Source organism: Engystomops pustulosus, chromosome 8, assembly GCF_040894005.1.
Source record: "Engystomops pustulosus chromosome 8, aEngPut4.maternal, whole genome shotgun sequence".
NCBI lineage: Eukaryota > Metazoa > Chordata > Amphibia > Anura > Leptodactylidae > Engystomops > Engystomops pustulosus.
Window position 1 is genome coordinate 82,308,636 of NC_092418.1, and position 17,691 is coordinate 82,326,326.

Consider the following 17,691-nt stretch of genomic DNA (forward strand, 5'->3'; position numbering starts at 1 on the left):
CAATGGGCGGGCGGTGATGACGTCAGCAGAGCTCATTGAGAACTGCCGTTAGATACGCCCACTGCGCGCGTCCTCGTCTACGAGCCGGCATCTTGGCCGCAACCCAGCTATCTCCTGATTGGTTACAACGTAAGTCGCCATTATGTGATTGGATGCACGAAGTCCCGCCTACACACGTGCTATGCATATACGCTAGCAGCGCGTTCCCCGCTGTGTGAACATGTGTCTTTACAGAAGAAGCGTATTTGACTTGTACAGGGCTGGAGATGCTTTGGTTTACATGGGGCACGACATACTCTGTGAACAGATACCGATCAGTCAGTGAATGGGTGAAGCGGATCAGTCCCTTAGTGTGGCCTAAACTATGAGCAGATAGGGACAAGTCATGTCTTTCTGTCTGGATAAATTAGAAAGCCATCCGATTTTGTTGATCCCTCCCATTGCACACTCAGGCCAAGCGTGCATGTGTTTTCTATAAGAAGAAGGGGGATACAGCTGACAGAGATGTTATCTCACTAATAAGAAGAAATAATTTGGACATAAAATATTTACCTGACCCCTTCCTTCCTACCACCGGGGAGTAGTCAGAAGGACCTTCCAAAATCTTACTCCAATTTTATGGATGTCTTTTGCACATCAGATTTAGCCTAGGGCTTGATAAATGTGGTTTCATTCTGACACATTAGGTTTTCATATCTGCAAATTTGTTGCAACTGGTTCTTATGTTTTTCTTGCACCGTGAGGGGACTGGAATTCATTTACACCTAGATTTGCGAATTTCGGAAAAGTCATACTTCATAGACCTGTAGTCCTGTCTACCACATCTGGATTCACAGGCTGATTCTGCAGTAAGTTGTCTTAAAGGACATCTATAACCAGATTACTGGTGATAGTGTCCTAATCAGACCTCTTGTTTGGACTAGGGGATGGGTTTTCTAGTCTCTTTATTAACTAAATATGAACTTTGTAAAAGTGCCGGAGTCACTCAGTCTGATGGCGCCCGAGTGCCTCTCGGCTACCCCAGACTTTAATTTATGCATAACCCCACTCCAAGCCTCATCCTGCTGCCGGTTGAATGGTTTGGCTCTCTCTCACAAAAAAGTCAAAACCAGCAAATGTGATATTTTAGAGGGGGATTAGGGCTCTGTCTGTTACACCCCCCCCCCCACACACACACACACACGCACACACAACCACAACCACTTCTTCCCATCCCTCTAGTGATGTGTTGTTTGCAAACGAACCGGAACTAAGTGTGCTACCACATGTTAGCGCTTTTGTTCCTTTTATGGAAATGCATGTGATGGGTAACCAGCACCCGGTTTCTTGCATTTAGAAAATACAAGACACGGGGTGCTGGTTGCCAATCATATGTGTGTCCATAGAAAAACATTTGCGATCAGCCGCTTCTTATCTGAATCAAAGCGTTAATGTGTGACACCAACCTGAGAGCCGTCTTTCTTGTGTGAATGATAGGAGTCAGCTCTCTGCAGTGACCAATGGCTCACTTAACCCCTTAACCCCCCCCTCCCCCTTCCTTAACCCAAGAAGGGGATTGTGGGGAAAAGACCCCCAAAGGCAAGTTAAATGCTGCGGTCGCACTGACGGCGGCATTTAATGGGTTAAATAAAATCGGAGCCCACTCGCAGAGCGCTAATGGGTTAAAGGGGTTTTCTCACAAAACAGGATAGGGGCTAACTTGCTGATTAGTGGGGGGTTTCAGTGATGTGCCTTGGTTGGACCCCTCTGCTTCACATCTGTACTCTGGCTTAGGTTTGGAGGGTTGCGTTCTCTATGCGGACATGGGATGTTGCACCATTGTATTCTCCAATAACCTTTCAGATGAATGAAGGGAGTTGGACCTTATGATTTTTAATGCAATATAGGTTCCTACACAGCTGTTATATTATGTACAGTAGTATGAAGGCCTTCTCTTCAGATACTTGCTTTAACACCTTAAGGATGCAGCCATTTTGTAGCGTAAAGGAAATCCAACCCCCACAGATCTACCTATTAAGGTAGACCCGGCGGCAGGTTCCTGTAATGTAGAGTAGTAAAGCCCCTTTTAAGGGCTAATTTTTTGTGGCCCATAACTTCTGTAAATTTTATTCACCCAATATTCATATTATCTAAAGAGGCTACTGGGGTGTGGAGTAGCCAGAGCTGAGGCTACACGGCGCAGCTACTCCATGCTCCAGTAGCCTCTTGCGTTCCGCCTACCCTGACATCTTCATTTTTTTTAAGATGAGGCTATCTTATATGCACTGCCTACAGGCAGCCCTGTGGTGCTAATCGGACCTCAGGGCTGCCAGGGGAAATGATCGGCGCCTCCCACAGACGGTGCAGGGGGAGCGACGATCATGGGGGAACCCCACAATGCAGTTTAAATGCCGTGGTCACACTGACAGCAGCATTTAAGGGGTTAAACACCCGCGATCGGAGCCCACTTCGACCACGGGTGTTGGCTGTTAGTTACAACCGGCACCCCGTGTATCCCGATGCTGGATCGGCTCAGATCTCGAGCTGGGCCCACATCAGCTTTGCTTCCGATATTTGCATTACAATATAATGGTGTGTTATAACTTACCGTGCACCCTGACAGAATCCTCTGTGTAGTCCTAGGGGTCGGGCTTTGGTTTGGATGCATTTAAAAAAACAACATGTGACTTGTCTGTGCTACAGACTCCTCTTGGCCCCCACCTTTGTCCCCCTGTACAGCTCCTCCCTCCTGCTCCTTCACAGAGGTCACAGCCTGGTGAGCTTAAATCAATGGGAGAGGGAGGAGCTGTACAGGAGCACACAGATGGGGGCCAAGATGTGAGGAGTGAGTAACACAGACAAGTCACATGTTGTATTTTGAAATGAATCCAAACCAAAGCCCTGGGACTACACAGAGGATTCTGTCAGGGTGCAGGGTAACACACAATTATATTGTAATGCAAATGCTTAGAGAAGGCAGAAAGGCAGATTTGCAATGCAGCTGTAATGGGCTTCTGTAACCTGTCTGTAATGAAAATGAGGTCCCTGGTGATAGGTTCCCTTTAAGGACTAACCAAAACATGATTCATATTGAGCATTAAATGCCCTTTTGGAACCGGTCATCACTGAAAAATGACAGGTTCCTTTTAAGGGCAGACCACAGAGAAAGAAGCATCATAGCACCCTATTTTCTCTAGCCTCCCACTTATAATAGCCACATATGTGTAGCCCCCTGCATGTATGCTCCCATCATACTGTTCAGAGTCAGCAGCATCGACCCAGGATCAGGTGATCCATGGACCAGACTTGAGCCACAACTCAGAAGTCAGTGACAGCTGTATTAGAACACTTCATTGAAATACAATCGGAATAAAGACACAGAAACCAAGATGTAAGGGGGAGGGGGGAAGATTTTATTTAAAACTATTGATTTTCTATTTAATATTCATTTATTTTTTTTCTCATTTTAATTTTAGAAATATGAGCTATAGAACTAATGTCTATATTACTATTTATGCATAAAATCTAAAAACTATTAGACTACAACTATTTTTTTGTTTTAATATTTTTTAATTAACCACACTATCCACATTTTATCCTACATTATCTAATCTAAGTATGTGTTTTGGGGGGGGCGGGGCGATCCGTCTCCATGGTAGCCTCGGGTCTTCCAAAGACCCGAGGCTATTTCGTTTTAACCCCTTCATTACAATGTGCTGATAGCACATTGTAATGAATGAGGAAGAAAATCCCCATATACTGCCATACTGTAGTATGGCAGTATATGATAGGATCGATCAGACAACCTAGGGTTAAAGTACCCTAGGGAGTCTGAAAAATAGTATAAATAAAAATTAAAAAAAGTAAAAAAAAAAAAAAATTATAATAAAAAAACCTAAAATTTCAAATCACCCCCCTTTCCCTAGAACTGACATAAATATAAGTAAACAGTAAAAATCATAAACACATCAGGTATCGACGCGTCCGAAAATGCCCGATCTATCAAAATATGATAACGGTTTTTCGCCCAAAGTCGAAAATGGCACTTTTTTGCCATTTTGAAAAATATAAAAAAATCTATAAAAAGTGATCAAAAGGTCGTACAGTCCTAAAAATGATATAATTGAAAATATTATCAAATTTAGCAAAAAATGACACCACCCACAGCTCCGTACATCAAAGTATAAAAAAGTTATTAGTGCCAGAAGTTGGCAAAATAAAAAAAATAATTTTTGTACAGGAGGTTTTCATTTTTGTAAATGTATGAAAACATTATAAAACCTATACAAATTTGGTATCCCCTTAATCGTACCGACCCAAAGAATAAAGTAGACATGTCATTTGGGGCGCTCAGTGAAAGACGTAATACCCAAGCCCACAAGAAAATGGCATGGAATATTTAATAAAATAAAAATTTAAGGTACAGTATGGTAACATTTACAGTAAAATGGACGATGGTAATGTTGTTGTTGTATGCCTTATGTTTATGAGCGACCGTTTTCCTGCTATATACCTGCATGTCATAAGAATTTAAATTAAAAAAAGGACCATGTTAAATTCAAATCTGTTTTTTTTTTAATTTTTACCTGTGTTTTGTATGCGTTGGAAAAGGGGTAGTCTTATACGGCGAATATATCTTAAACTCTATATTTTAAACAGGAAAGTAGGGGGGTTGTCTTATACACCAGGTCGTCTTATACGCCGGAATATGCGGTATTTACTTCTCGAAAGTTTTCTAAATTATTATTATGAGACTATACAGTACTTATATTTTTGAGATTTTTAGATTTTTTTTTAATGTTATTTCTAAAACTCCTTACCTACACTATTCACTTTATAACCTACATTATATTACCTTATGTGTTTGGGGAGATGATAATCTATATTTTTTACTTCTTAAATATTTTCTGTCATTTATTATTATGAGACAATACCGATTTTTTTTTTAATAATTTTTTTTTGTGTTATTTCTAAAATTAATAATCCCTTGTCTGCACTATTCACTTTATAACCTACATTATCTAACTTTATGTGTGTGTGGGAGGATTTATATCTTTACTCATTAAATATTTTCTATGACATTTATTATTATGAGACTATACTTTTTTTTTTTTAGATTTTTAGATTTTTTTTATTGTTATTTCTAAAATTAACAATCCTTACCTCCACTATTCACTTTATAACCTATAATATCTGACCTAATATATGTGTGTGTGTGTGGGGGGGGGAGGGGGGGCGGGGGGGTTGATCTACTTAAATAATTAAAAATAATAAAAAAAAATAATTATTTTATTTTGGGGGATTACAAATCTATCATACTATACCTATTTTGGCTCTGTATGATCCTGAGGAAGGCAAAAACCTCCTTGAAGAGCAAACCAATGCTCCTCAAGGTGAAAAAATTCCTTCCTGACCCCAAATATGGCGATCGGAACAATTCCCAGGACCAAAGCCGGTATCTACAGCTATCCTATATATCTATGTCTGTGTCTATACCTATATCTATCTAAGTGGGTGTTTATTAATGTATCTATGTGTGTGTAGTGTGTGTAACTTACCAGGCCTGGGCTGAGATGGACACACAGGCCTCTCCTGGAGCTGATCGTTTCTTCAGGAGGGTAGTGATGTCAGACGCTTGCCGGATATCAGAGGATCGAAGCCAAGCACCGAGGCAACGTCATGATGGAATTTTTCAGCAACCTGATGTCATAGAGAGGATGTTGTAGGCGAGCCGAGGTCTTACACAGCAGCAGAGGTGGGTACAGGAGGCATTAAGTTCTGGGAAGTGGCACGGGCTGATCCTACAGGACACAAGAGGGAAATGTTAGTTCTACCACTTGTACATATATAGACAAGAGAACTAATGTAACATGAAAATATTTATTCTTATGAGATTTGTGTCATATTTATAAATGTGTAAATTTCTGTAAAAAACTCAAAGTTCAAAACTATATTTGCCAATAATATGTATTGTTAGTCCTGCCCATGAGGGAGCCAAGGTGAACCAAAACAGATCTAACTCTTGGAAGGTAATTTGAAGGAATTGTTTTTTAAATAAATCTGTTGTAATGTGTATATGTTGCATATTATGTGTAGTGTGTATATAGATATGATGTGATAGGTGCTTAGATATGTATATATGGAGAACTCACCAGTCATAGATCTTACAATCTGGATCTCTCCATCATACTAAGAATAAGCAGAGACATAGTAATTGTTAGGAGTAATAATAATGAAGAATAGAAGGAGAAAGACTATGGAAGAGACTGCATCAGGTTAATAATGGCAATTACATGTAAGCTTTCTACAGAAGGATCTTACCGGGCCCAGCTAGGTGACATGTAGGAGAATTCGGCCACCGGGTCAGTAGGTGTTTCATCTCCCGGCCACTGCAGGTGTTTGTTCTTCAGAACGGCCCTGAATGGTGTAAATGGGGGCTGTGCTCTCCCGGCCTCAAGATCCTCCCAGCCAATGCTGTCAAAGAAGGGATGTTGTCTGATGTTACCGGACACACCCAGCCGCCTCTCAGGATTTTTCCGCAGCAGTTGTTTAATCAGATGTTTTAAATCGGCGGCCAGCCAGGGTGGTATTTCTGGCATTTCGGTGATGATGGACTCGGCCGCCTCAATCCCGATGGGCCCATAGTAAAATGGGGAGTATCCAGATGACATTATGGACACAATCCCCAGGCTCCACCAGTCAACTGCTGTGTCATATTCCTCATCCAGCAGCACCTCTGGGGCCATAAAACAGGTTGTGCCCACCACTCCACGGATCTTATTGGAGGAGGTGACACCATCGCGGGCAAGGCCCAGGTCGATGATGCGGATGTGCCCACTTCTATCCAGCATGATGTTTCCTGGCTTTATATCTCTGTGGACGATGTTATGTCCATGGAGGAATTGGAGGCCACATACTATCTCTGCTGTGTAGAATCTCACATTATCAATGTTCAAGCTGCCGCACATTGTGATTAACGCCTGCAGGCTGCCGCCAGACAGATACTCCGTGATGAAATACGCCCCGTGCTGAGACTGATGTGCGGCATACAGATGGCATAGGAATGGGCACTCTCGGGCTGTCTGGAGTATCCGTCGCTCTCTCATCAACATTGCTGTATTGTCCGGTGTTTTGAGGACAACTTTCACGGCCATAAAGGTGTTTCGGCCAGGGAATGACGCCAGGACCACCTAAAGAGAATGGAAAGGAGAGACTCCTATACATTTATTACATATGGTAGTTAAGTGATCTGCTGGGGGGAAGACATTTATGCTGGTAATGACAGTGGGGTACACTGAGTGGTCTATGTGGCATTAAGGGCCTCATAGCCCCTAAATGTCTGGATCACCACTTTTTTCGCCATTTTGCAATAAATAAAAATTTTAATAAAGAGTGGACAATAGGTAATACAGTCCCAAAATTGTAGTAAAGAAAATGTCAGTTCTTCTCACATACAAATGACGCCTCACACAGCAACGCACACGATGTATAGAAAAGTTATTATCCGCAGAAAATGGCAAAATAGAAAAACAAAATTTTGTACAATAGATTTACATTTTTTAACTATACTAAAACATAATAAACCTGTATCCCTCTGATCGTACCAAACCAGAAAACAAAGGGGAGTTGTCATTTGGCGCATACAGTGAAAACCGTTAAATTAGAGCCCACAAGAAAATGCCACAGAAGAATTATTTGTGAAATTTAACCACACTTTGATTTTTTTCCAGTTTTCTAGTAAAATGCATGGAATATATACAGCTATGTGAACAGAAAAATAAAAATGTTATGGATTTTGGAATGAGAGGTAGTAAAATCCAGAAACTAAAAAAACAAAACAGGAATGAGTCCTGTTGGGGTCGACAGGTCATAAAGTTTTTAATGAAAACATTACACATTATAAAGATGGTGATCATTCATAACATGATATAATTCATAGTATATAAGGCTGGAAAAAGACGCAAGTCCATCAAGGCCAACCTTTAAGAATTCAATGTCTTAAGAGCAGACAATTGGTATAAATACAAAGATTAATCTCTCCTACACATCTCTAAATGATGAAACTTTCTGTCTAATGCCACTACTAGGGGGCGCTCAGTGCATAGAATGTAATGCAGCTTTTTATAACTCAATGGAAGCTAAAAAATCATATTGCATTGAGCAATAGTGATGACTGCAGGGAAATGCAGCAATCATTGTCAGGAGGAGATCAGCCTAAGACCCCTTCCCCTTACAGGCCCCTTACTCACTGTATGGTCTATCTATGCTTCCATCGGCAGTGACTTTGACTTGGTGAAACTTTCTCCCATCTCCCTACTGCATCTCTGGAGCTCAGCCACAGTGACCTTAGGGTTCTTCTTTACTTCTCTCACCAATGCTCTTCCCCCACGATTGGTTAGTTTGACTGGATGGCCAGGTTGAAGAAGAGTTGTGGTCACCCCAACTTCTTCCATTTAAGGATTATGTGCTCTCAGGAACTTAAAGTGCTGCAGAAATTCTTCTGTAACCTTGTCTACATCTTTGCCTTACCACAATTCTGTCTCTGAACTCCTTGGGCAGTTCCTTAGACATCATTATTCACATGTGCTCTGACATGCACTGTGAGGTCTTATATACATAGGTGTGTGCCTTTCCTAATCAAGTCCAATCAGCTTAAGTAAACACAGCTGGACTCCAATGAAGGAGTAGAACCATCTCAAGGAGGATCAGATGGAAATGGACAGAATGTGAGTTAAATATAAGAGTCACTGCAAAAGATCTGAATACTTATGACCATGTGATATTTTAGTTTTTCTTCTTTAATAAATTAGCAAAAATATCAACATTTCTGTATGGAGTGCAGAGTGTACATTTTTTTTTAAGTTTTTATTTATTCATTTTTAAATTTTGTACAATTACAATAAACTTAAACTAAGTGCCAAGATAGCAGGCTACAGTGTTTTATTCATATTATTCTCCACATTAAGGCAGTACATTAAGTGGAATCACAGTTATGTCAGCCAGTATATTAAATCCTCAGTAGGGATAAATTTGGTATACTGATATGCAGCAATAAAGGCCATAGTACTGTAGACAGCCCACTTGTTTGTAACATGAAACCACAGTGACACAAGACAAACAGACATTCTCAGGTAAGGGGGGTGACACTATTAATGAGTAAGATCCATCTTTTTTTTTAAGGGGGGGGCGGGTCTTGATCCTTCCAAGACATCATCACCACTTTCCAGGCATAATACAGGGTAAACCAGAAGAAGATTTTGTAGTAGTGGCCATTAATGACTTCATATATAGCACTCAAGAGACACACCATAGGGGACATTAAGCTGGGAAATGTCTATTTAGGAATTCCAGGACTGTTGACCAAAAGACATTAATCTTAGGGCAGATTCAGACACAATGGGCTCATTTAAAGGTTGCGTTCACACATTGCAGTTTAAACTGCATCACAATTAGTTTTGGGGTGGTTTTAGGTGCAGTTTTGTCAATTTCACAGGTGAAAGACATGAACTGAACGGGTGAATTTGATTTTGAAGGAGAAAGCTGTTCCACAAATGTCATTCACCTGTTGATTTGATGTCTTTCACTTGTTAAAATAAGTAAAACCACCTAAAACCACCCCAAAACTAGTTGCGATTCAGTTTTAACTGCAACGTGTCTGCGCTTGCAAACGCAGACAAAGTCGCGCCCACCGCGAAACGCCTGCGATCGGGAACGAGACGCTGGTGTTTTGCATTAAATTAACGCAAAACACCGGCGCAGACAAAGCGCTATGTGTGAGACTATTGAGACTATTTTTTTATAATTTTTTGTATTTTTTAAAATTATTATTTATTATTATTGAGATGATTATTATTATTTTTAATGTTACCGTATATACTCGTGTATAAGCCGAGTTTTTCAGCACAAAAAATGTGCTGAAAAACGTCCCCTCGGCTAATACACGAGTCTATTACCCCCAAAAAATTACCCACTTAAAAAAATAAAATTAAATACTCACCCTCCGATGTCAGCGCGGCTCCCCGATGTCGTCATCTATCATGCGCCTGCTAGAAGAAAACATGGCCGCGGGAAGAGTGAAGAGGAGCCGCGGAGAGGAAAGAAGACGGGACGCGCCGACATCGGGGATCCGCGCTGACATCGGAGGGTGAGTATTTAAGTTTATTTTTTTAAGGGCCGCGGGGGCAGGCTGTATACTACAGGGGGGCTGCTGTATACTACATGGGGCTTGCTGTATTCTTCTGGGGGCTGGCAGGCTGTATACTACTGGGGGGGTTTGACCAATGCATTTCCCACCCTCGGCTTATACTCGAGTCAGTAGTTTTTCCCAGTTTTTGGTGGTAAAATTAGGGGTCTCTGCTTATACTCGGGTCGGCTTATACTCGAGTATATACATTATTAATAATCGGCACAATGTAGGCTACATTAACACTACCATGTGGGGGACATGTGTATGGCCGCAAGCTTGTCCTAGAACATGTCCTAGCTTTCCCAGTGTTACGTCCTGTACGCAATGTATTTCAATGGAGATGGGAGGGGTCACCCCTCCTCCTCTCCATGGTGCCGAACTCATGCCTGCCCAGCTACGACCTGGCGGCCATACGTTTGTATGAATACAGCCTTATTGTCTCATCAGAAATTTCAACCTACAGAGCAGACTATGGCTGACGGCGGCCACCAGACCAGCCTGGGGCTGATGCTACTCAATTTTTATTTAAAGAGGACCTGTAACCCTCAAATATTGCACTAGGAGCTGCTCACTAAAGTAAGCAGTTCCTAGTGCTAAAATAAACGCAGCAGTGTTACACTTAGCGTTATAGTAAACCTGTATACCGATAACGCTAACTAACACTGCCATGCCGCCCTGCTCGCTCCATTGGCCAGCCACCGCCCCAAACCCGCCCCCTCATGAATATGCAGGACCGCTTTGAGAGCAGTCTGGCATTTCCAGTGTACAGCGCAGCAGTGTCTGCTAGCGTTATCAGAGGTTTCCGATAACAGTGTAAGAGTTTGTTCAGTGTCTCAGTTTTTCACGCGCATTTTCAATGCAATTTCAATGGGTTTTTCACACGCAGAAAATGTGCGTGAAATGGACTCAGGACTGAGCTCTATCTTTTCTATGGCAATTGATGCGTGAAAAACGCATTGCACTTGCAAGTGTCTCAGAGTGCAATGCGTTTTTGATGCATCTCCATAGACTTGTATGGTGCGTATTTCACGCGCGTGAAAGCAGAGCATGTTGAGATTTAAACGCGCGTTAAAAAGAGCGCGCGTGTGTGCGTGAAAAAAAATGCAAGTATGAAAAACCCTTACAATGGGTCAGAATGCAATGCAAGTTCTGCGCGTCAAAAGCACACGCAGAAAACGCACGTGAAAAGGGGCCTAACACTGCTGCGTTTGTTTTAGCAGTTTGAGGGTGACAGGTCTAATTTATTTTCTGGGGTTTGGGAATTTTTTTTTTTTTTTTTTTTTACAGGGGCATAATGTGTTCCTAGCTTTACTTACCATTCGATCACTGTTCTCTGTGATCTATATGTAAAAGCCCATTGGATCACTGTCATCAGTGATCTGTATACAGAGACATGCAGAGAGGATGCACACAGCACCCTCCCAGCAATGCCACTGTATACAGGGGACTGATAATAATCGGCACCTTGTCACAGTACACGATCGGGCTGTCACAGACAGCGCGATGCGGTTAATGGCTGTGTGCACGATCGCACACACATTGGAAGGGGCAGTACAGTAGCACAGCCCCGGCAACAGATATCCTGGCCCACCCCTCACTTGGCTCATCCCCCACCCAACGCTCGCTGAGCAGGAAGTCCCTCCCTATCAGCCACTCAGTGCTGCGAACCTGTAAAGGATTTTTTCCTCTTTTGCACCGCTTGGAGTCGGCAGCCCACATTCAGACAGGAAAATCACCAAGTGTACTTATACACAATTTTTTGGGGGAGTAAATCAGCCTCTACACGTGTAGACCTCTGTACCCGCACCCGTTGCGCGCCGTACTACTACGGCAAGCGCCTTTAAGGGGTTAAAGGTCACCATATTTTCACAAATAGAGCTAGTGACAGGTTTCCATAGATCCATATTAACAGACAACCGCCTTTTAGCTAAAAATGGTTTCCCTCAGATCCCCATATAGTCAACATTATCTTAATCAACCTGGCATCAGAGGGGGCTCAGCCTGTAACTCCCATCTACGACTCCCCATGTCTCCTCTTAGATGCTAAGGTTTTTTACCCAGTTACATTTGTAATGTCTACCCCATGTATGCATCCGATCGCAGGAAATCACAGCAGCCTCCATGGAATTTTATTCCTCGCCATCTTCCATGCAGACATGTTATCAGATACATAGATGGGGTAGACATTATTCATGGTTAGTAGAGGAGTTGTTTGTGGAAGAAAGCAGCCATGTTTTTCTACTTCCAGACAACCCCTTTCTGTGCCAGGCATCCCTGGATATCCTGCACTCTGATGTGTCACTTTAAAATAGACTGCAGTGAGAAGGTGCAGTCAGGCCTGGATTATTGGGGCTATTGAAGTTCCTGCTCCAAAACCTGAAAGGAAAGCTACCATGATAACCAGATGATATTTATTTCCACAGCATTGGTATCCTAATGATGATGATGTATTGAAAGTTATGGCAGACAGAGGGCAATAAGTTGATTAAGTTACTACTAAAACTTGTGGTTGCGCTTTTTGCTGTGGGGTTGGGTTGCAGTTTGTGAACCTTTTAAGGGAACCACTCTCTCATTAAGGCCTAGGCAGGTTTGTAGAGTTTTTCCAGCATGTCCACTATAGATGCGGATGATTGTGCCCATTTGTTATCCAGTTGGGCCTAGTACCAGCTACTCAAGGTCAGTGAAAGGGACTAAGACAAATAGCGCTACGTGCGGTTTAGTGGACAGACAAGTTTACTGCAGATTAGATATATGTAAGTGAGAGCCAAGCTGCAGCAACTATGTTCATCCAGTACACAAATACCTGCACCATCTACTTACTATTCTATTTATAATCTGCTGAGTACAACTGATCTGTGAGGGTGTCAGACCTCCACCAATATGCCATTTATCACCTATTCTGGGGTGTTTTTAAATATTTTTTTCTGGTCATTGTGTATGACTGATGTGATAATAAAGATTAATTATGTGTACCATATGAAGTATTGGTTATCTTACCTATTCAGTGCTATTGAGGTTTTTTTTTGGTTAAAAAAATAATAAAATAAAATGTGCTGCACATAGTTCAAGATATTTCTATCCAATATCTAAAGTCTATCTAGTGTCAGCACATCATATGCCATCAAGGGTCTCCCAATTTAAAATGTCAGAATGCACTTGGATCTTTACCAGACCCAAAGCGTTGTATAAATAAAAATTGTGGCGATTTTCTAAGTTTACCTATGTGCACCGGAATCTGGTCAAAATAAGTGAAGAAAAAAAAATTAAAAAATTACATGCCTTGCATGGGTTTTAGACTTTTTTTTAACCTGACTCAAGGGGTTGGGATCTGGCACAATCTGTATGATTTTGGGCTTATTCAGACCGCTGCATCGGTTAACAGTCCAAGAGTTGTCCATATTATATCTGCATCCATGATTTTCACACCCACCAGATGTCTAGGATAGAGGATCATTTAAATATTTTGGTACCAGCCCTATGAAGCTGATGAGGAGAAGTCATAAGTATTAAAACTGCACCAGCCTGAAAAAAAAACCCTTTAATATGACAGAAAAACCAACAAAAAACTACCTTTAAAAATGTAGATTATAAATTTATTATTTTACAAAAAAATGACAAAAACATCATACATAAAATACATAAAAAGCATTGACCAACCAGTGATCACCCGAATTAAGAGGTCTCTGAACCAAGACTTAAGTGATTGTGCTCACCCCTTCAACATACAAACTTGTTACAATATTTTGAGAAAATAAAGACGTACTTTTTACAAGTGCTAAAATAGTCAGTGTATATAAATAGGTTTATGTCATAATAGAAAAATACAAAATAAGTTTTTTGCATATTAAAAAAGTAAACGCAGCAGGCGGACTGCTCATTTCCGGGGATATTTACCACGCATTTGTTCTGGTGATTGACCTACAGAGGCAGAAGAAGAAAAAAGTGCTGTAATATTTTAAGAACTTTTCCAGGATTCAGTAAAATTTGTAATTAAAAAAGAAAAAGGAATCATTCATCAGTTTTGGCTATACAAGGCTGTAGGAAGAATTCTTCAGCCTTGGCCCTGGAGATCTGCATGACCTTTGTGCATGTTTGTAGCAGCAGAGCTGTGAAAAATATATCCTGAAATATTAATGAATTTTTTACAATGCCGCTACTACAAAACAAAAATCACAAAGGGGCATGGAAAACACAGATCTCCAGGGCCAATACCTACAAAAACCCCAACAAAAACTTACCAATCTGAAGTCCACCCAGCCGTCGCTGAACAATCTCCAAATGTTGAATATACTCTGTAATAGAATGATCGGGATCTTGAGAGGAATGGTGAGATCTTTCAGGTGTTAAGGATGGGGAGTGTGCTGCCCTGTAAACAAACACAAAAAATAAAATATCGATCACTTTCATGCTTAGAAGAGCAGTAAAAAATTACAATTAAAAAGGAGCCGTCAGTCAGAGCATTTCCTTACATTGTGCCTCTACTTTTCTATAAACTTTAATAAATCTCCCCCAATGTTTAAGTGTCACTTTTCTACCACTAGCTCAAAGGGGTCAGTGCGCCAGAAATACTGCTGACCAGACAGATTTGTCTACTAATTTTCTGGCGCGAAGTAAGACCACTAAATAGAGGTGCAAAGTACGACTAGACAGTTATCCTAGGACAGATTTATCATCAAGCATTAGACACTTATAAATCTGTTACAGAATAAGGCTACATTCACACGAATTTATTGGGACGTATATACGTTCCCCATACACTTCTATGGCCGCCGTGCCGTACCGTTCCGTAGCCCCTGGAAAGATAGGACATGTACTATCTTTCTACGGAATATGGTGCCGTGCATCCCTATGGAGAGAGGCGGGGGTGAGCATTCCCTGCTCCTCTCCCCGGCACCGATGTATGCCCACCGTACTACAGTGCGGCAGGCTACATTCACACGATGTATGCCCAAGACTGTCTAACCTTAGGACACTTTTTATTGATTTCCTAATTTGCTTCATGGAAGATGCTGATCAGACTTTCCTCAGGTCATGTGCATACAGAGAGCCTCCTTGATTGACAGCCCATGATGATGAAGTAAGAGTTCTCCTTACGGAGACTGACAATTAAGGCCGCAATGTAGGTCTGTGGAGTCTTAGAGCCATGGATGCTCCACTAGGGCAATTATGGCAAAAATATGCAAAGTTTTCCAGGATGGGATAAGGAAAAACACCTCTTTTAGCTACCTTGTAAGGCAGCTCTCTTGACATCAAGCATCAGTTCATAAGGCTTCCTGAAGGTCATGCTTGATGTCAAGGGAGCTGCCTTACAAGGTAGCTAAAAGAGGCGTTTTTCCTTATCCCATCCTGGAAAACTTTGCATATTTTGCCATATGATAATCTGACATTCAGAGCTGTGCAGCCGCTTCTGATGCTCTCCTACGCGATCTCTACAGTTCATGGTGTTGAGAGAACGCACCTTCCCTCTGTCCTACTTATTACAGAAGTGTATGGCAGCTTGTGGGAGGAGCAGAGATTCAGCTGCCACCAGTAAAATCTAGTGGCTATTGCAGCCAGTGTGCATTTATGATTTGTAAAGCGCTAAGGAACCTGATGGCACTATATAAATAAACATTATTATTACAGGTTACAGCTTTACCGCATCAGAGTAAAAGGGAGGTTATGTACTTCATGTAGCTGCTGCCATGTCTGTATCTCACACAGACAGCAGCAAGAGCAAAATAACTACACAGGCAATGCTTTGCTTTACACAGCTATGAGCAGTGGATGACAGGTGATAGTCTCCTCCTTACTCAGGGAGAGTACCAAAGGTCATTTGCATAAGAAAGAAAAAGGGGATTGTTTAATGATATGGATCAACAAAACAAAGGCTGTGATGGAATCCTTATGAGCTGCTATAAAAAAGGTAGTAATGTCAGAATAGGCCACAAAACAGGTGACATGTTTCCTTTAACACTTTTACATACCATTTTGGAGATTGCCATGGCGATTGCCTTTGATGTATCGTACCAATGCTAGTGTTTGGACTTCGACAGAGGCTGAATGGCTGGTCTCTGGTTGGAGGAGAGTTCAGTGTCGTAGCACCCAGTGGTTGTAAAATATCCATTCTGTTTCCTGGTACTAAGAGAAAAGAAAAAACTTAAAAATTGCAAGAGACAATACTTATAAATGATTTAACCCATTGGCTGCAAGAGATTTTTCACACAACAAACAAATGAAATCAGAATTTAAATTAAAAATCCTCTCCGGGACTACCAACTCCATAGACAGCTGGTATCCTCTACACCTAGAGGAGAGGCAGTTCTACCATCACCATAGACAGGGGGCATCCTCTACACCTAGAGGAAAGGCAGTTCTACCATCACCATAGACAGGGGGCATCCTCTACACCTAGAGGAGAGGCGGTTCTACCATCACCATAGACAGGGGGCATCCCCTACACCTAGAGGAGAGGCAGTTCTACCATCACCATAGACAGGGGGCATCCTCTACACCTAGAGGAGAGGCAGTTCTACCATCACCATAGACAGGGGGCATCCTCTACAGCTAGAGGAGAGGAGGTTCTACCATCACCATAGACAGGGGGCATCCTCTACAGCTAGAGGAGAGGAGGTTCTACCATCACCATAGACAGGGGGCATCCTCTACACCTAGAGGAGAGGCGGTTCTACCATCACCATAGACAGGGGGCATCCTCTACACCTAGAGGAGAGGAGGTTCTACCATCACCATAGACAGGGGGCATCCTCTACACCTAGAGGAGAGGCAGTTCTACCATCACCATAGACAGGGGGCATCCTCTACAGCTAGAGGAGAGGCGGTTCTATTATCACCATAGACAGGGGGCATCCTCTACACCTAGAGGAGAGGCGGTTCTACCATCACCATAGACAGGGGGCATCCTCTACACCTAGAGGAGAGGAGGTTCTACCATCACCATAGACAGGGGGCATCCTCTACACCTAGAGGAGAGGCAGTTCTACCATCACCATAGACAGGGGGCATCCTCTACAGCTAGAGGAGAGGCGGTTCTATTATCACCATAGACAGGGGGCATCCTCTACACCTAGAGGAGAGGCAGTTCTACCATCACCATAGACAGGGGGCATCCTCTACACCTAGAGGAGAGGCAGTTCTACCATCACCATAGACAGGGTTTCGTAACTAAGTGCAGTGAGACTATGGATCTCTCTGCCACAAGAGGTTGTTATGGTAGATACTTTGTACATGTTCAAGAGAGTCCTGGATGCCTTTCTTGAGAAGAAATATTGCAGGTTATGGGAAAAATACATTTGTCCGCTCTTATAGGTCGGACTTTATTAACCTGTGTCTTTATCCAACCTTACCTACTATGATACTGTGTTAAAGAGGAGGAGTTTGAATCAAAATGTTTTTACCTTGCCGGGTCCCCGAATCTTCACCACCACCACCACTCTTCCGGCTTACTTTATGCCATTTTCTAACCAAGAACTTTAACCTGGATGAAAACAACAAGACAGCAATGATGTACTATGCAGTGACGCATA

At 42.1% G+C, this 17,691-nt stretch overlaps 1 protein-coding gene across 4 annotated transcripts in view; it reads right to left on the reverse strand.

Moving 5' to 3' along the window:
- Positions 1-13,725: 13,725 nt before the first annotated feature.
- Positions 13,726-17,691, reverse strand: part of PCNT (pericentrin) — a 49,575-nt gene continuing 45,609 nt past the window's right edge. For 3 of the 4 annotated variants that reach the window (XM_072121518.1, XM_072121519.1, XM_072121520.1), the window contains 4 exons: positions 17,563-17,642; positions 16,132-16,285; positions 14,404-14,531; positions 13,727-14,083 (listed from right to left, as the gene is read on the reverse strand). In XM_072121518.1, coding sequence (XP_071977619.1) covers positions 14,040-14,083; positions 14,404-14,531; positions 16,132-16,285; positions 17,563-17,642 — 406 coding nt within the window. In that variant the 3' untranslated portion in view covers positions 13,727-14,039. Of the gene's footprint in view, positions 14,084-14,403; positions 14,532-16,131; positions 16,286-17,562; positions 17,643-17,691 lie in introns of all 4 variants that reach the window. The other variant, XM_072121517.1, reaches the window with a different exon arrangement.